Below are 20,880 nucleotides of genomic sequence, written 5' to 3'. Positions count from 1 at the left end.
GGATAAGAGTTTGCCAGAGATTGGCTGTGGCAAGACTGAGTACAGCTTCTCAAAAACGTTCCTGGCTGCGTTGCTGTTGTTGACTGCCATACCTTTGGTGCCCATTCTGGTCTTAGGTTTTGTCTCAGTGCCCCTCCATAATAACGGCCATGCCATGATCCTCGGTTTGTCAGGTTTCTGACCTTTTCGCCAACAAATTTCGACCGGATGTGCATCCAGTACTCTGCGAGATTGGTGGTGCTCTCGTTGATCAGCCTGTCAGCCTTACCAGGCATCCTTCTCAGCAACACGGTAACGCCCCTGATGATACGTTGTTCGACATCCATGTAGGCCGTACCACAACGAGAATCCTCCTAAGCTTCCTCTGATGTCCCTTCCATCCACTGGTCGATCTGAACATTAAAGAAACCATCGATATCGTCTTGACTGCTAGTCTTGTCCTCCAACAGTTGCCGTAATCCTGCTGGGTCGACGTCTGTCTTGTGGACTTAAAAAGTAGGAACAGTGGTCATGCTTCCCAAACACGTGATGCAGAGAATTTTTAATGTCGTGCCGTAACTTCTAGATGAATGTTGTCCTGTCTGACCGCTTGTCTTTCACATCTTCAGCCCGAATCCGAATAACACATCTAGCAGCACTTACCAATCTCACCCGAGTCGCCTTTTTCAGATGATGTTTAACTTTATACAAGCCCTGCAGGTAGGGCGTTAGAATTGTACGTGCTGCGTCTATTGCACGATCGTAAAAGGCGACTAAATTTAGGATCTTATCTTCCAAACTGACTTTATCTTCCCTAATGCCTCCCTTGGCACCGCATCACTTTTGGCCTTGAGTTGAGCGTTTGCCCCTGTGAGCAAGGCTCTGGGTTCTGTCCTCCGGCCGAGACACACCAAAGTCTATAAAAATGTTAGTTTCTGCTCCTACTAAGCACTCAGCATACAGGGAGTGGGACGACTGGTTCGCCCGTTGTCAGTATAATGTGACCGGGTGTTGTGTGTTGTTGGTGTCTTCGGCGGCATGCTTCAGTGATATAGCACTATAAAAAAGGGCAACAGTTCCACTGTACAAGAAAACACAACATGAATATACCACAGTCTCCCAAAACACGCACCTCGCACAACATACACGCAACACATACATGGGAGGCCGTCCTTACATGACCATAGCTGTTAATAGGACGTTAATTAATCAAACAAACGCTACCTACTACTGGAGGTTCATACGAACAGAACAAGTGCAGGCTCATTTTCGTACCATAGACAGACGTAACGATCAAATCAACTTGTGATTATTTTAATATTTGTAACGATCAAATCAACAGACTATATTGAAAAACATACTTATGTGTGTATAATATTAATTATATACGAAACGGAGTATTGCTATATTTCCATTTCCGGTTTCGTTTTTTTCCCAGGAAGAAATGTTGAAGACAAGAAAAACAGATTGTATAAGTTGTGGTGCATGGATTTCCTGTAATCAATATTTGATTCCAATGAAACTGGACAACCAAAATGGCGACCATATTGACCATAGACTTCGAAATATTTCAAAAAGTGTCAAAATTTTTGAAGAACGGGATTTCAATGCCCGTATGCACTGCTTCACATAGCTCTTATCCCATATTCATAATTTACGACAAAGTTCGATTTTTTTCCACAAACGTTTAAAAAAAAAACCATGGGAAAAATAAAGTTATGTAACACTTACCTAAATTTTAGTACCTAAATTTTAGTTTTTTTTTAATTTTTGGGTGTGACATTATGCATTTAGCGGAACCTTTATATAAATATAATCATAAATACACAGGGTGATGTTTATCCGAAGATAAATAATGCATTCTTAGATGAAGAGAATGTTTAGGCATTAAAAAGTCTGGCGTGGGGTAAAAAACTACAACAGCTCCTGCATAGTAAAAATAAGTAAACAGTTTTCAATACAGGAAGAGTATGATGAAAAAAGATAGTGTCTGGATCTGCAGCCAATAACAAAAGATTTTTTACATGTTTAGAATACTGTCTGTTCAATTAGTTTCTACCGATGTCATGTATAGCAATGAACGCGATGGTCTTGAAATGTAATCTGGTGCAAACTTAAGACAAGTCATTGGATCCAGAATTATTATTGTTTACTGTATACTGAATTGCTTCTCGGTTAAAACTTATAAATATTCCTTTGCTGTGTTTGTCTATCGCAATTAATAATTGACATCTATGAGTCCATTATTTGACTCAATCGTCCATTAAATAATTGGCAGTCGTGCTCATTATTCTCCAAAGTAATGGGCAATTTCCTTTTAACAATATCAAAACACAAATGTATGAAAATTACACGTTTTATCGAAACCTTTCAAAACTTCATATTAATGTTGACAGCACCTTTTGTAATAGTACAGGTAATTTCTCTTCCAACTCTTTATGGTTTAGAAACGTTTCGCACCACACACGAATGCTTTCATTCATTTGTTGGTTCTTTTGTACACTCGAACAGCATTATACCTATGCCCTGAATGCTGATTGGTGTTATTTCCTACGAATTCAGCTTCTGCGCAGATATATTTCAATGTCCCTTGGAGAGTTTGTACGCATAACAGCAGGTTCTTTTCCAGAGGTTTTGGGGCGGAGATACATGTAAAACACATGTTTAAGCGATCACCGGTCTGAACATTGTAATGAGAAAAAATGTTTACAATATGTCATATATGGTAATCATGTTAAGTACATGTAGGTAGGTGTTAAAGCACCGGCATGGCGTTTTTAATGGTCGTGGATTCCACAAAAAACTTTTTAGTTGTTTCTGGAAGAAACACAAGAAAATTTACCTTGCTTGTATGTATTTATGTAGAGGACGATGATGCATATGTCATTGTTATTACTCTCATAGGCTCGGGTCATTTTTGGAGTTACTTTTCTGTGAGACAGGCGTCCAGCATTGGGCTTTTGGATGTCCTGTGTAAATTGCAGATCGGCCCTTTAGGTAGGGCGTAAGAATTGTACCTGTTGCCACTATTGCATGATTGTAAAAGGCGACTAAATTATCTTTTCTCTTCTTTGTACTTGTTCGCCCATTGGCAGTATAATGTGACCGGATGGAGTATGTTGCTTGGTGTCTTCGGCCGCATACTTCTGTGATATAGCACTAAAAAGAAAACACAACATAAACATACAACAGTCTCCGAAAACACGCACATCGCACTTCATACACGCTACACTCTGCATACATGCGAGACTGTCCTTACATGACCCTGGCTGTTAATAGGACGTTAAAATAATAAACATTTTTAAATTTGTCAAATATTTTGTGACACTTTTGAAAACCATTTACGGGCCTATATTATTGTGTTGCGGATATATTTGGAAACACGTGTACCAAACGTCAGTATCCAAAAAACATCTCAAAATGCAGATAAAAGCGACAATCTTAGCTCTATTCAAATCCTGATGTTCTCACTCTCGTTTCAGGGAGTACTTAGTTCCGGTGTCATTACCATATGGTAATGCTTTTATATCTATAGGTTCCATTTCCGCGTGGCCCCGTAGCAACGCAAATCTGGTCAAGTGTATGAGATCCAGGGCATTCAATTCTTAATTGGGAAAATTTTGATATTTATACATAACATGTATTTCAACTTGAGATTGGCATGAGTGACCATCCTAGGTTACACGACACCAAAAGTTGCGAGCATATTGAAAATTTAAGAGAAGCGACATGTAATGTCTTTACATTAACACAATTTCGTGTTGCAGCTTTACGTTTTGAAATGACGAATACCGTTCAGAATAAGGTGCATTGCAGTTTCATGTTAATGACCACACGCCCATTTAGCTTACACATATATATATAACACGGAATGTAACGTATACACTGTCTGAAATAAAATGTCTTGAAAATGGTTCGGGTTAAAAGTGTGGACGTTCGGACAGTAAACCTTAAATAATCAGTTTTATTGAAGAAAAGAAATTATATGGCTTCTAATTCACCTGCATTTTGTGGTCGGTATCCTCTTGCGCTGTATGACCGGCAATTTCAAAAGAAATAAATATCATTGATTAAAATACAAGTAACATTACACATTTTAGGTTTTAGAATCACATCAACCATCAGCCGTTTGTTTTCTCTTTTATTATGTAATAGGGATATCACTGGTACTACATGTACGAAATGCAATGTTTCAGTTGTGCAGGAAACCGTATTTGTGGTGCTTATGTTGAAGAAAGGGCAGTGACACCGTTCAATAAATGATGGCGGGAAAGGTTGCTATTCTTGTTTACATATAATGATGGAAATACCGATGGCAATTAGATGAAAATTGATATTAATGTTTTATTTCTCTCTTGCACGGAAATGTGAAAACTGATGGACAATATCGACAGCAATTTCCAGTGAGGTTTTTGCTGAAAACGAATGACGAATATAGCTCTTAAGCAATTGTTTCAAACAGAAGTACTACATATTGTTTAGTAAAGTAGGCTACTTCGACAAATGTCTATGTAATATAAGGTTGAATTTTCCATGCCTAGAGGAATTCCTAGTAATATATATTACCATACATTAGGGTTTAATGTTTAATGTCGACCTAAATAAATCTTTTCTAATGAGAGTTGGTGTAGATTTTATCACTGTAACGTGCCTACTACCGTGAAAAGTGTTTTCGATGCAAAAACTAGCTCGCTCTTCGCCATTACATATTTTTGGGATTATATTGTAGACCGAACCCAAATCTGCGCCAGTGGAGTACAATAACTGTTTTCGAATCATTCCTACAGTAGTGTATTTTACCGTTTTAGCTAAATCATAATGTGTAAAAAGTACACTTTGTTTACAAAAGTGATAATTAGCAACTCACAGATAGCTTATTGTTGCATTTAGGATCCTTGTGGGAGTCCAGCTCGATTATCGGTATGTCGTATACATCCGACCTACACAAGATATGTAGCAAAGCTGTACTATCAGGAATTTCAATATAATCAATTAAGATCTTGAACAAAATAACGTGGTTCTCGTAAATATATCGTGTTTCAAAAATGGCACGAGTTCCACTATACAAGAATACAACACGAATATACCACAGTTTCCCAAAACACGCTCCCGCACTTTATTCACAATACACACCTCATACACATGAAAGGCCGTCCTTATATAGGACCCTGGCCGTTCATAGAACGTTACTTTAATCAAAGCAAACAAATTGTGTTTTATATAGGACCCTGGCCGTTCATAGAACGTTACTTTAATCAAAGCAAACAAATTGTGTTTTATTTTTTATAAGGAATGAAGAATAATCGTTTTATTTAATAATTTGATTCGTGGTTATGTATACAAGTTTCTTTTATCGAATTATTCCTTAAATGAATGAAAAGTTATATGTGCCGTATTTTTAATGCTCACGAATCAGGATAAGCTTTCGATATGTAATTCATCACAAAAGTTACTAACATCTTGAACATTACAGTACTTTCAATGCATTTGATTTAATTTTACAAATAAAAATAAAAGCAGAAAATGATTTTTAAAAGTATTTCCAAAAACCAGTATATGTACATCTATAATGAAGCGAAATAAGAACCTACGGTCAGACCATGAAGCAAATTTGTGGTATAATTAGAATTTCACATTTTTACATTTTACAGTGTTTTAGTAATTGTTAAGAGTTTCTGCAGGAATGTTGTCCCCATTGCATCTAAACACACGAAAGGCATAAAACAACAATTTTACAGTACATAATATCTGAATTGTAACTATCGTTTATAAGGCATCTGAAGTCATTTGAATAATACACTGCTTAATTCATCAAACCTTATGGGTTTCAATAGATTCACGAAGAAAAATGAGCATGCAAATATTCACCCAGTTACGGCACATATAACTCTAAAGGTAGTATTATAGATATAGGTTACAGGATGTCCACTACGTCTGTGGCATATACCTGAAAAAGGAAGTATCACGAAGTTTGAAAGAAATTACTTTGCATTAAAACGGTAGGTATGCAACAATAATGTAATATTGTCGAATATGTTGGGTAAGTCAATTGCTTGCTGAACAATATGTTGTATCGCTCTACCTATCTACAATGTATTTAGATATCTGCCATAGTGATGTATATGTACAATTTCATACATTTACGAGAAACCAATCAAGCGCCTTAACGGCCCTGGACATTGATTTAACCTTACAAATTAAATCATTTCATCACACAGACTACGTGGTGTATATCAGGTACGTACATTCTACTGACAATAACATGTCATGTTTCCGCCTAGACGACTGCCATTACGTTAATTTATTTGTCTGGGTACTAGAGTAAACCGTTGTATGATATAACATTTGAATGCATTTTACGTGGTCAATATCTTAATGGACCAAAGATTCAGCTGTCGTCATACAAAGGATAGCTTACTAACGGCTGCTGTTTTCTAACGCCTCTAATTGAGTTTCTCTGGTCCATGGCCACCGCGAGTGTAGACTTTTAGTGACAGTTCTTTCCGCAACGTGCATATTTTTGGCAAATTCCTTACTTATCTCTTTTACCTGAGGTCAGCGAATGCCTAGATGATGAGGAATGTTCTAGAAATCATATATCATTATCCTTTATCATTTCAAACAAAACTTTTGAAAATTAAAGTATATAAAAATATCTTGTTTCCAGTTAATTTGATTTAGAGAAAAGGCAACATATATTGAGATAAATTATTACAATTTTGCATATGGATTGAAGAACTTGCTTCGACAGAATATTAAAAAAAACTAAGAAAAAACATTGAACAACATAAGCAAATAGCTTATACCTCTAACGAGTCCCTATCCAGGAGCAATCTGATTGAAATATAGATACCTATATCCCATTTAAGGTTCATGTTTGGGTGACCTTTATACCACTTGTAGTTCAAATGCATCTACTATCCCTAGCTATTAAAACTTTAAACGAGAGTATACATATACATTGAACTTTGTTGTGATCTTTTGATGACTTCATATCATACACGAAAATAATTCCGACGGTTCTTTAAAATAATTCGACCTCTGATATTTACTTCCAATATTCTTGAAAACAGCAATTTAATTAGAAAATCCGAAAATCACTAGAACGTGACCCCTATTGGATGTTGTCAGACCGAGTGATAATAAAAAATCTATATTTTGATCAACCTGGTGATAACTTTCCCAAGGCAAAATGCCACTAAGTTACATATATTTTCTTCAAAAATGATTTGCGTAAAACAGCGCAAATTGGTTTACCTCCGTTCTTTCGATGAAAACTGATAAATTTATTGAATGTGCATTTTGTGAAGTGTCGGGAAAGTTATTTGTACCTGAAGCAATAAATCGAAGGACCTAGCTCTATCTTACATTTTTTTTAGATTACATCTTGTTAAACAATAAATTAGTGTACTTGACGTAGTTGTATATACCGACAACCACCCGCACAGTTGAGCGTTTTACTTTGATTTTAGAAAGGAAGTCATTGTCCGTCGGTCGAACAAAGTAATTATCACCAGTTGATTTACAAACAATGACGTCAAAGTGGATTGATTATTGCTGTTTATAAGGCTTATTGATTTATAACGGAAATGATTAAGGCGTAGGTGGTAGGGTCAGTGTGAGCTGTGCCATCTTGACGTCAACTGCTCAGTAACGGCGCCATCTTTAAGGATGTAAGAATATTATGATGTTCTATTAAATACACGAGGACTACAAAGTTTACGAATAATGCTACTAAACAGGTGAAATGACTAAAATTATTTCTAAATCTGCCTGCTTTGTAATACAAGTGTATTCATACGAAGCATGTTAGTACTAAAAATAATAATAATCACGAAAGACCAGTTTTATTAAATTATGAAAAGCAAATAAATTTGTCAGGAGTTTCATGTATTTCCTGCAGATCTGAGCTGCATCTGTCATAATGAAATCGAAAAAAGAAATCCAATATGTTTCATTAAGAAGATGGCTGTCAAGTACATTAACAGCACGTAGTCAGGAATGTAGAAATACCAATCCATGCAAGTTTCATATCAACCCCATGGGTGGAACTTAAGATGTTTGCAAAAGATCATGCACATGAAAACTGATTATACAATCATTTGAGGAAGCTGCTGTTTTGGTAAAGCAAACTATAACAGCACTGCGTTGGTGTCCTTTTTGTTGTTTACCTACTTATTTTCAGTTCAAACGCACCAATCGAACTCTCAGTTTTAAATGTGTTTAAAAGATAGTGGCTATTGGGGCCGTCTTGTAATTTGTTCCTGTATCTCCTATTTCCACAGAGTAAAGGATGAACTAAGGCAGCGTTGTGGCGACCGGAAGATTAAATATTACACAATTACAATGCACACAAAATCAATGAATACATATTAACGAAATTATTGTCGAACTTTTGAACTGAAAACATAAACAAAAGGCTCATGGGTCTTAACGATAACATGACGTATGCAAAATGGGTACTGATCTGTATTGGCCAACACGTGGCTTTTAAGAGGGAAATACGTTGCGCGCCATTTACCTCTTTATCAGTTTAGACACTGTCAGAAGTGATCGTGAGGAGAGTCCATTTACAGCAAATGCAATGCATAAAAGTTAGATTATATTAATATAGAGCCCTGCAGGTATGATGTGACCGGCTGGAGTGTACTTGGTCTCTCTGGTAGCATTTTTCAGTGAGTTTAAACTATCAGAAAAATGTAGCGATTCCATTACTTCACGGGGTCACAAATTGAGGTTTCACTTTAGTGGAGAAGACTCTGGTTTCTGTCCCAAAGTAAAACACACTAAGTGTAACTTAGTATACCGTGACCGAGGTGCACTGTTCGGTGTCTTTGATGTAATAGGTCAGTGAGATAGATATCACTATACAAAGTTTGAAAGCCATGTTATTTGTTTTTGTTGTATTATGATAGAAATAAATGTCGTTGAGACCAATCGTGTGCAACTACTTGTCTAGTAGATTGAGAGCTTAATTGGTATACTGCATTGCTAGTTTCTAAATACGATATAATCCTGGTCTCTCTGCAAAGGTCCGTCTGACATTCTGGCGTATAAGGATTAAGTTTGTCCGGACATGTAATTCAATACATTGTTTACAATAAGATTAATATTAGCTCTCATAATTAGGGGAAAAATTCATTTGGCATGGCTTCACGCATATCGCCTTATAGTGAGAACACTTTGAAAAACAACATATTGTTTGTATTTTTGTCTCTACCAACTGCCCCGCCCACTTTTCTCAAAATAAACATGAAGTGCAGTGTCACGAGCACAGATAATGAATGCTTCACCTGCGTGAATGGCAATGTTAATGAGCCATTTCTATAACTGGTGGCAGCAGCTTCAGAATCCAACAGTGCCGGAAATTGAAAGGAACTTTCCCAGATCAACCTTTATTTCCATCAGACTTGTTTTGACAAATATTGCACTTTTTCATTGTCAGCTGTTCAAAAACAAAACATGTTGATGTTGTTTCACTAAATTACTACGAATGTTTTTACATCATATATTTGAATTTCTATACCTTGTTTGTTTATCACATTCGATTTGATATAGCATTACAAATTCCAAATGTCACGCTATTTTGCAATATGGTACAGCGGAATAAAGAATAATGAACACCATGACGTGTATAATTTGTCAATAAATGACAATGAATATTACTGACTGCTTTGCATTGTGATTTTATACATAAATGCAAAAACTCATATAAAGTTTTTGATAGGGTGATGTATCGAATTACAATAACATTTTTCTTATTCTGTTAATATATTACATTTAAAAGAAACAATGATACATTACTATGATTACTACAAACAATGAGACAGGTATTGGGGCAACTTACATGGTAGGTTATTCTGTCTTTATATTACGGTGTGAACACACATTACGTCGTTTTCTATCAAAAGAAAATGATGTTGCACTCATAAAGATATGACGCAACAATGAAATCCTACTCACAAGGGATTATAACTCTGTGATATGCAAATACATAATTGAGTTAGTTATAAGTAGGTTTACTAATGTTTTGATCTACACGAATTGATTTGCAAAATCTGCACGAAAATTGCAATGCATTTAGAAACCGCAGAACGGTTACATACACATGTATTCTGTGACAAAGTTTCGTCAAATTTCGAAGTAACGTCGGAGATAACCGATTGTAACCTTGTCACTATCGCTAGTTCAAAATGATAAAGGTATTACAAATACACGTCACATACAAGTTAATTAGCATACTATAAAACAATTATAAAAAATCTAGTTGTATGGTATTAACAGCCAGGGTCTTGTAAGGACGGCCTACAGTGCATGCGGTGTGTAGCGTGTATGAAGTATGCGGTGTGTGTTTTCTGTGACTGCGGTATATCCGTGTTGTGTCATATATAGTTGAAATCGTACCTTTTTTCTCAAAGTCTCAGGTGACCTATTCTAATCTAATATTGTCAGTCGTCATTCGTTTTCCGTCGTCAGTCGTATGTCCGTTAACAATTAACATTTTCAACTTCTTCTCGAAAACTGCTGAAGCAATTTCAATGAAGTTTTGCATCAACCTTCTAAGGCAAAAGGCCAATAAAATTGTAAATTATATGGTCCCAAACCGCCAGGGGGCTGTGGGACGGGTCAAAAGGGGTAAAATTAACTAAAATTTTAGAAAAAAATCTTCTCTACTAACAGATTATTAGAATCAAATACTCTTCATAGATAGAAAGGTCTTAGATCCTTATCTAAAAATGTGAATTATACGGCCCTGGGGCCTCACATTTCCCCCAGGGGAGGGGGTTAAATTTAGTATATTTTATATAGAGAAAACACATTTTTGAGCATCAGTTGTTTGTAATAGGAAATGATTCAAATGTTATCAGAATTATTAGTATAAGATGACCATTAAATCCTATTAACAAATTTTCTATGACTGACCCCCGGGGGCCTTAGAGGCGGGGTCAAAAGGTGTCACATAGGCTAAAACTTTAAAAATCTTTTGAAATTCTGGAAATAGTAGAATCAAATACTTTTCATAGATAGAAAGGTCATAAGGTCCTTTACAAAAATTGTGAATTATATGACCCAAGGGTCCAGTGTTTCTCCTTGGGGAGGGTAAAGATTACTAAAGTGTATATAGGGAAAAAACATTTATGAGCTTTGTTTGCTCGATTTTCATAGGATATGATTCATATATACTTGGGTAAATCGTAGAAACAGATACACTTTATAGAGGTCGTAAGGTGTTTTTTTTTATAAAAGCTGACCCTGGGTTTACCAAAAACGTCATTTTCTGCCATTTCCTTGCAATAAGTGTAACAAATGTAAACCGATTTTAACTTAGTTACAAGGTTAAATGCCTTAAGGACTCGGCGAAGTTCGATCGCGACTTTCAACGGACCTTATTAAGCGGAGTTATGGCCCTTTGCTTAAATAAAAAAAGTAAGTTTCTGCCACTTTCGTACAATAACTGTAATAAATATTAACCGGTTTTCTTCAAATTTTGTAACAAGGTTAAATACCTTAAGTGCCTGGCCAGGTTCGATCAACTCTTTCAATGGATTTATTTATCAGAGTAATGGCCCTTCAGTTTACTACAAATGTCATTTTTCTGCAGTTTATGTGTAATAACTAACAAAGGTTAAAGCTAAAATTGTTAAAATTTGATAGCAAATTCCAATGTTGTAAGGGCTTAGCCAAGTTCGATCGCCATTTTGGGCAGATTTTAATTAGCAGAGTTATGACCCTTTGATTTAATGAAGTCATTTCCTGCCATTTTCGTACAATAACTGTAATAAATATTAACCGATTTTCTTCAAACTTGGTAGCAAAGATTAATGTCTTACTTCCGAATAAGACTTTTGTAATGTTTCAACGAAGGTTAAACCTACCCTCAATAATGTTTACCTACAATATGTCCTGAAAGCAGGAGATGGAAATTGCTCAAATTTGCTTGTTTTCTCAAGTTTCATAGGAAACGAGTCAAACTTGATTATAATTATTAGCCTGAGATATAGCTAACCTGAATAATGACCAAAAAATCAAAAATTTCTTCTAAGCTCACAGGTTTGACTGAAGCATTGGAATTGAACTGGAAGTTAACAATGTTGCAAGCAAAGGTATATTTAGACCAGCCGACTAACAGGAAAAGAAGAGAGAATTAAAGCTCTTTTTCTAATCGGTATAATAGGAGAGAAGTCGGGATTGATAACTTTACTTTTCATAGTGAAATTGTGAAAGAAACTACTTTTCATAGTGCAATTGTGAAAGAAACTAGCCAAACTTCTCAAAAAGTTCGAAGAATTGTTTTTGTTTAAAAATTTTGCTTGTCTGTTTGATTAAATGTACGTTCTATTAAAAGCAAGGGCCATGCCGTTTTATTTTGTTTTAACCAGCAAATAATAAAGGCAAACTCTCTATAAAAAGATCCCCAGCAGATTCGGCGAAGAAAAGGAGACATTTTAGGCATAAAGATGCAAATTTCGATCATTCAATGGCTCTGGCCCTGCAGGTAGGGCGTTAGAATTGTACCTGCTGCCCCTATTGCATGATCGTAAAGGCGACTAAATCAAGGATCTTATCTTTTCTCTTCTTCCTACTTTAATTTATGTTTCCTAATGCCTCCCTTGGCACCACCTTACTTATTTGGCCTTGAATAATGCGTTCGCCCATGTGAGGAAGGCTCTTGGTTCTGTCTCCTGGCCGAGACACACCAAAGTCTATAAAAGTGGTAGTTTCTGCTCCTGCTAAGCGCTAAGCAAACAGGGAGTGGGACGACTGGTTCGCCCGTTGTCAGTATAATGTGACCGTGTGGGGTGTGTTACTTGGTGTCTTCGGCGGCATGCTTCAGTGATATAGCATTATAAAAAGGACAATAGTTCCACTATACAAGAAGACATAACATGAATATACCGCAAAACACGCACCTCGCACAACTTACACGCAACACACTGCATACATTGGAGGCCATCCTTACATGACCATAGCTGTTGATAGGACGTAAATCAATCAAACAAACAAACAAAAGAAACCACTGCAATAATTTATTGATTGGCAGCAGAATCGTAACCAATCGGATAGACGGTTTTACGCAGAGTTGTAATATATCAGTTCGGTGAACCAGTTTGCCTTGTTTCAGTTAGAGAAGTAAAATCGTATTGTGTTACCAGTATAATGATATGATTTGTTTCATTTTGATGGCATCTGTATACTTACCCATGTAATGTACTTGCTTCGGTATTCTTACCCAAGTAATGTACTTGCTTATCCAGTGTTAGCCATTATTATAGAAATCACATATCCTGACGTCCAAACAAACCTCCAAACAAACCTCATAACACGATCATTCAGCTGAAAAACAGTGCTCGAATAAAGCGTCTATCAATATATAATCAACATCAATAAATAAACAGTAACTGCTTAAAGGCGATTCCGACTATTTAGTATTAATCTATTCATTATCTTCAATATAGTATATATTGCATGGATAGTTCCTCATTTCATCAATTGATTACATGGTATGTTCTCATTATAAATAATGGACTGTGAATAACATTTTATTGTGATTTTATTCATTTATGTCAACATAATATGAACATAATATAATCAAAAACAGAAATATATGTAAAAAAATCCTACTAAGTCAATATGTAAACGAGACAGAGAGGAGAGCATGCGAGCAAACTAGAGAGAGGGGGGATTTGAGGCAGAGAGTAACCAATTTATATTTTATAAAATTGTAAAAAGTAAATGGCTGAACGTGGAGAAAATACGAAAGAGTATGAGTGCGGCAAATAAAAATAAATGTTGATCTTGAAAAAAAATCAAATTGGCAAATTCTGTCTCTTTTTATTGAATGCAAAAACAGAAAGATCTTAAATGTATACTAGTTATTATAAAGTTTGCACTAAGTGGTGCGATATAAAAAGGAACATATAAATACCAATTATAACATATACAATAATTACTCAAAACATCTTTGACAAACATTTCAAATTTTTTGCCATATTTGTTTCATACCGCGTAAATTACATATTTTCGAGAAATGCCAAACAACTGACTACGCCAGGGATTCCCTTGACTGACCTTACTAAGTACACATTTGTGAAAGTCAATAGTATGTCTTAAGTCAGTTCATTTCATTAATTTCCAAGAAGTCTTTGTGTCGTTGTGTTATATTCAAGGATATTTACAATATTTATGATATATATATATCATTACAAACTTAAGTCTACCACGGAATGCAAAATTTTGTCGAATGGCGTTTCGATGAACACTTCATTGTTCACGATTACTCTGCCCAATGACTGCCGATTCGTTCACACTTTGTAAATTCTTGACATTGATGAGTTAGTTGGTTTTATATCCAAAGATTGTTCAGGGCCTCTTGGGCCTATCAGATAGGGTTTTGTAATCTATCATCAATAAGAGTTAAATCTACCTGTATTGAACTTATAAAACACGTCTTTCATTTTACCGTCTTTTTCGGTCATGAAATGGTGCTAAAACAATACATTTGACTTCCTACAGGTGATACAGGTTCCGTGTACTATTAGTCGGTTCATTTTCCTTTCATATACATCGCCAGACTGACCACGTCCGGCACGGCGATGGTTAATCCTACGGCCACAAGAAGGACAATTCCTACGTATCCGATGTTACGTGAGGATGTCCTACCGTCGTCAACACTGACCAGTGTTCTTGTATAAGAGGTTGTTTCTTTTCTACTGACCATCAACTCTTCTCTTAGTTCGTTCAGCATGCTCTCAATGTTCCTGTTGTAGTATTTCTCAATCGATCCACTACAGCTACACGGGCACGTAGAGGGAAGACTAGTGGTTTCTGTCTGCTTTTCTGTAGTATTCTCGGTTACTGTAGTAGTTGCGGTATTTTCTGTCGTGCCCTGTATGCATGATGGGTCCCCGCCTGGAATCAATTGACACTTTAATCAATATATGGTTTTTGGAAAATTTTATTTATAAACATTTTGATCAGTTCTTATGCAGAAGGTCAGACGGGAAGTTAAACAAGAGCTGTTGGAGAACAACAAAGCTCGCCTATTCAGAAGAAGTTGATGTTCAAGTATTTACTATTTAAACATGAAAATATGACAGATTAACAAACTCAAAAAAAACCTAAAGGGCCCCAAATTGGTTGTATTATCATGGTCAGCATCCATACACATTAGGAAAATAAAATCATAAACATTTATGATGACTTATGCTTAAACAATTGACAAAATAGAAACTTGCTCAAAAACTTTAACATGGAAATATGACAAATAAACAGACTCAAAACCCCCCTAAAGGGCCCCAAATTGGTTGTATTATCACGTTCAGCATCCATACACATTAGGAAAATAAAATCATAAACATTTATGATGACTTAAGCTTAAACAATAGACAAAATAGAAATTTGCTCAAAAACTTTAACGTGGAAATATGACAAATTAACAGACTCAAAACCCCCCTAAAGGACCCCAAAATTGGTTGTATTATCACGTTCAGCATCCATACACATTAGGAAAATAAAATCATAAACATTTATGATGACTTAAACAATTGACGAAACAGAAACTTGTTCAAAAACTTTAACGTGAAATGGGACGCCAACGCTGACGCCGACGCCGGGTTGACAATATTAGCTCCCCCTATTCTTTGAATAGGCGAGCTAAAAAACTCAATTTCCGTATATTATTTTCATATAAAAAGTATATGTGTGTTGCAAAAATGGAAATACAAATGTATATACAATGTCATATACAAAATAAATAAACATTTCCGCCTTTAGATGGCATCAAGTAATTTCTTCAAATTACATTAATGCATTCGGTTGGCTAGGGGCCCATTTGGTGCCACATATACTATTTAATGACTGTTTTAGTCTTTAATAGAATGTCATTGGGTTGTTGTGCTGTATTTCCGGTGTATAGCGAGAAATGATAGTATCAATATTGCAAATGGTTCCTATTGATGATTTAATGACATAAATTGGAAGTTTTAAAGCTATTCTGTGTGTCTTTCACGCATCAAGGTATTGTTGAATAATTGATTAATATCAATAACTTCAGAGTATATGCCAAAAGATCTAGACGACTAATCAAATAATATTGTTCACTGGGAGTTTCACATTCACATTATGTACATGCATCAGCAATATTTCGAGATCATCTGAACAATATGAATTTCACTGGTAGATAATGTCAGAACGTGCAATATGGGACAGATATGGAAAGATTGTATAAAACATTGGAAATATGAGAAACCGTTAATTCGTGATGTACAGACGCCTCTACCAACAGTTCATTTTACGACCTCGTGTCAGTATTACCATATGTACATATAATCAATAACAATAATTATATAATTTAATAATCATTTTCATGTAAAATACTTGTTTGTTTGTTTGATTAGATAAACGTCCTATTAACCGTCAGGTTCATACCAAGACGGCCTCCCATATACATCATTGTATGCAGTTTCGTGTTGTGTCTTCTTGTATAGTAGAACTCTTGTCCTTTTTACTGCCTTGCTATATAATATAACCTACCTTCAACGATCACTTCACAGAATGATAAGACATCATCTAATATCGGAACGAACTTGGAGATCCTGATATATCGCCCAACGATATTGTCGGAACAAGGGAGAATGAGCAGCGTACTGGCTGGGACGTCTGAGTCTTCGTAATAGTGACATAGCTTAGCATCGTATAACTCACTGTGGATGTCAAAGTTGTTGGTTTCTGATACCTCAACACTGACATTCCCCAATCGGTGGGCTGTAACATGATACCTTTAGTTACTACTGTAAATATACACAAGATTGTGTCGGCATTTATAATGACAAATGTAAACTATCCCCTGCGAGATACTGATGAATAATCAATGAACATTCATGAATAATTCATGCATTATTCATGAATATTCTTCAATCATTTATGAATAGTTAAATGCAATTCATGAACTTGAAACTTCACGAATAATAGAAAAAATATTTCGTGAATATTCATGAATCCTTTCATTCATTAACTCATGAATATCTTTTATTCATGAATATTCATGAACAGCCCATTCATAAAAATTCATAAAAAGTTTATGAATATTTTAGGAATATTCATGAACTTAAAACAATCATGAATGTTTATTCATGATGGTTCATTAGTTATTCATGAACTACAATTAGCATCAGTATGCACAAACAATATATGAATATTCATGAAACTCCATGAACTGGAACAATTCATGAATATTCATGAAGTTAAATGAATGCAAGTTGGAGTCAGCGTCGTTTGAATTTCATGAACTCTACTGTGGGTCCAGAATTGAAACTTTGTAACAAACCAATGGCAATTCTATTAGAATCAATTCAGTATTTGATGAAACATATTATTTTGACAATATAGGTATAATATATATTAATATATATAACATCAGAAGAGTTTAACATGAAATCACCAATAGTTTACTGTGTTCATTAATATTTTCATACTGCCAAAGATAAGTACTAAAAAATCTGTTTTCATTGATACGCAGCAATCAATATCATATTACATCAGAATTAAATTAGTGTATGACCAAAAGTAACCTATAGTTGTAAAGCATGATAGTTTATATGATGGGCAGTTTAATTCAATAACATTTGACAAAATTTCACAAACCAATATCTATGCATAATTTACTATAGCAATATCAGTGTACAACAATTTCAAGTTAAAAAGAAATGAAATCAAAACTTATTGAAAAGTTTTCATCTGTGTTTAAAGAAATCCAGGAAAGGAATAATCCGTTCACTAATGAATAATGTTTCCCCTTCCACACGCCAGTAGATACAGCAGCCATTTTGGATTGTGACTGTTTTGGCGGAAAATGTATATAGAAGCCATGTGACTCATGATGTCATGTAACAAGTCATGTGACTTCAGTGGATAGTCATTAAAATTCATAAAAATGAATGAAATATCACGTCAAGAATCATTCATGACATTTTATGCATAACTGATATTCATTAAAATTCTTAAAAATGAATGAAACATCTTCATTTATTTTGAAGAATGTTAATGAATATCAGTCATGCATAAAACTTCATGGATAATTCTTGACACATTGATCATGAACAATCATAAATGTTTAATGGATTCATAAAACTTCATGAAGAGTTCATAAGTCATTTGATGAATGTTCACGAACTTTCTTTCATGAACCACAATCTGCTAATATTCTTGAAGGTTCATGAATCATTCATGAATATTCGTGATGTCATGAATACCATCTCGCAGGGGATGTATTAGAATTTAGCCTTAATTTATGAAAGTTAAATCAGTTGCGTTTGACAAATCAATTATGTCGTGTTATTGTTATTGAGGGCCGATCCCGCAAGTTATTCTTTTTTTACCGCAATAGGCGGTGTTATTCAACTCTCAGGACATTGAATAAACACTCCAGCTGTTGATTAACAATTTGTTTATACCACACGTGGTATACACTCTATATGCATTCTGTTGGCTGACACGGTGAACTTTGACCGAACTACTTATTTCTCAGTGTAACGTCATCATTGTCAACATCATCAATAATCAAATGACGTCATTCTATGTTGTGATTTATTCTACACTCGTTAGTTACTTTTCAAAAGTTACAAAAGACACTCGGTAAAGCTCGTGTCTTTTGCAAAAAATAACTCACTCGTGTGGAATAAAGCCATTAATCAAAAACCACTCAGTGTGTAACCTTTATATCTTTAATATCATTTACCACTTTTAAACAAATTGTCCCTATTGCATGATCGTAAAAGGCGACTAAATTTAGGATCTTATCTTTTCTCTTCTTCCTAACTGACTTTATCTTTCCTAATGCCTCCCTTGGCATCGCCTCACTTTTGGCCTTGAGTTGAGCGTTCGCCCCTGTGAGGAAGGCTCTGGGTTCTGTCCCCTGGCCGAGACACACCAAAGTCTATAAAAGTGGTAGTTTCTGCTCCTGCTTAGCGCTCAGCATACAGGGAGTGGGACGACTGGTTCGCCCGTTGTCAGTATAATGTGACCGGGTGGGTGTGTTGCTTGGTGTCTTCGGCGGCATGCTTCAGTTTACATTTACCACTTTTAAACAAATTGTGACATAAAATGAATTATATATATGCATATCATTCATATTTGACGTATAGTCTTGTTAGCATGGAAATACGTTTTGCTTTAATACATAATATTAGATAAAACTGTCAAGGTTGAACAACATGATGATACGTACGTACTACATTCCTGTTTTGGATGGACACCTGCGTGATATGATAATGTCTAACCAGGTCCACCTGCCACCACTGGTGTCCAACTTGTTTCGTGTGTGAACATGACTGACCGACAGGCATGTTCGGGTCCAGGTTGCCGTCCACTGATCGCCAGGCGTCTCCGGCGTGATACATACCATTGTCATAGGTAGTTGACTGTGTGGCTGATTTATTTAAAGCCAAATCAAGGTTGGTACACATATCGGCGTTTACTAAAAAGAAGAGGCTAAACTGTCAATAGTCTACTTTATTTTACAGTAAAACACGGATACGTCGAAGTCAGCATGACAAGGCAAAATATTCGACTTATTCGATGGTTCGACTCATCCGTGTTTTACTGTTCACGAAGACATTGACGTCTGAGTTGTACTGACTGTACCGACTGTTTCTAGGTTGGCATTTTAAACCACACATTTGTTTAAGATAGGCAATAAATACGACAAGAACTCTTTTGGTCGAAAAATAACGCTCGTTAGCACTGTTACGGCTGATCAGTCATGTTTGGTCAATCGGACCGCGACTTGACTTTTACCTGTCAAAGCGTGTGGCTGGAATGTTTGATCAAATCCGACACAAAAAAGGAAATGTTGGTATATTTTAGAAGGAAGGGACCGCAAAATGTATTCGATTCAACCGCAGTATTCGACTTAGCAGTGTTCGATTCAGTCGTGCTTTATTAACTAATAAAGCAATGCACAAACGATGATGTTTGGACTTTTAATTTTTTTTTCTTCCAAAATTGGAGGATTTGCGTTACATACCGATGGAGTGGACATATTCAGCAAAGTTAATAGACTTGGGGGAGGGGGGATTCCGGAAAATGCCTAAATGGAGCCGGAATGAAGGCCAATTCTAGTATTATTGCTATCATTGGAAACAAAAAATATTAAGGACATTTAAAGTTGAGCGAAGTATTCAATCGTCCAAATAAGAACAGATTTTACCAATTTGCAGCGTGAAGAGGAGCTGCTAGGCGAAGAGAAAGAAGAAAACGAAATGGAGGAGTATATTTGCAGAGGTCGAAGATAAATTTGATGAATTCGGATCAGTATAATTATGTACTTCGTCTGAATGCATATTTTAAATGTTAAAACATTTCTTGTTGAATTAACAAGAACAGAGAGAGAGCGAACCTTAAGTTATCAATTCCAATAAATATTTCAAAATATAGACAAAGAGGCAATTGTTTTGGCTGTGTTCAGATATAACCTATGACTAAAAATGAGTAATGAGCAAAATCGGCAACAGAGATACCATATACACAAAAATCTACCGATCATATTAAAGAGAAAAAAGCAATATGGTCTTTAAACGTACAGTACAGATTAGTTTCTACCCCAGCCGTGACACACCACAGTTTTTAAAAGTGTTGGTTTCTGATCCTGCTTAGCGCTCAGCCTTATGACCCTACAGGTAGGGCGTTAGAATTGTACCTGCTGCCCCTATTGCTTGATCGAAAAAGGCGACCCAATTTAGGATCTTATTTTTTCTCTTCTTTCTAACTGACTTTGTCTTTCCTAATCCCTTGGCACCGCCTCACTTTTGGCCTTAAGTTGACCGTTCGCCCCTGCGAGGAAGGCTCTGGGTTCTGTCCCTTAGTCAAGACACACCAAAGTCTATAAAAGTGGTTGTTTCTGCT

General features: G+C 35.7%; 1 protein-coding gene across 1 annotated transcript in view; it reads right to left on the bottom strand.

Annotated features, from left to right (window-relative positions):
• Positions 1-13,590: 13,590 nt before the first annotated feature.
• Positions 13,591-20,880, bottom strand: part of LOC138314789 (uncharacterized) — a 33,605-nt gene continuing 26,315 nt past the window's right edge. Inside the window, exons 10-12 of the mRNA XM_069255335.1 lie at positions 19,205-19,453; positions 16,513-16,743; positions 13,591-14,889 (exon numbers count right to left, since the gene is read on the bottom strand). Of these exons, the coding sequence (XP_069111436.1) occupies positions 14,525-14,889; positions 16,513-16,743; positions 19,205-19,453 (845 nt within the window). The 3' untranslated portion in view covers positions 13,591-14,524. The remainder of the gene's footprint in view (positions 14,890-16,512; positions 16,744-19,204; positions 19,454-20,880) is intronic.

This window comes from Argopecten irradians, chromosome 2 (assembly GCF_041381155.1).
Source record: "Argopecten irradians isolate NY chromosome 2, Ai_NY, whole genome shotgun sequence".
Lineage (NCBI taxonomy): Eukaryota > Metazoa > Mollusca > Bivalvia > Pectinida > Pectinidae > Argopecten > Argopecten irradians.
This window is presented reverse-complemented; position numbering and strand designations above follow the sequence as displayed.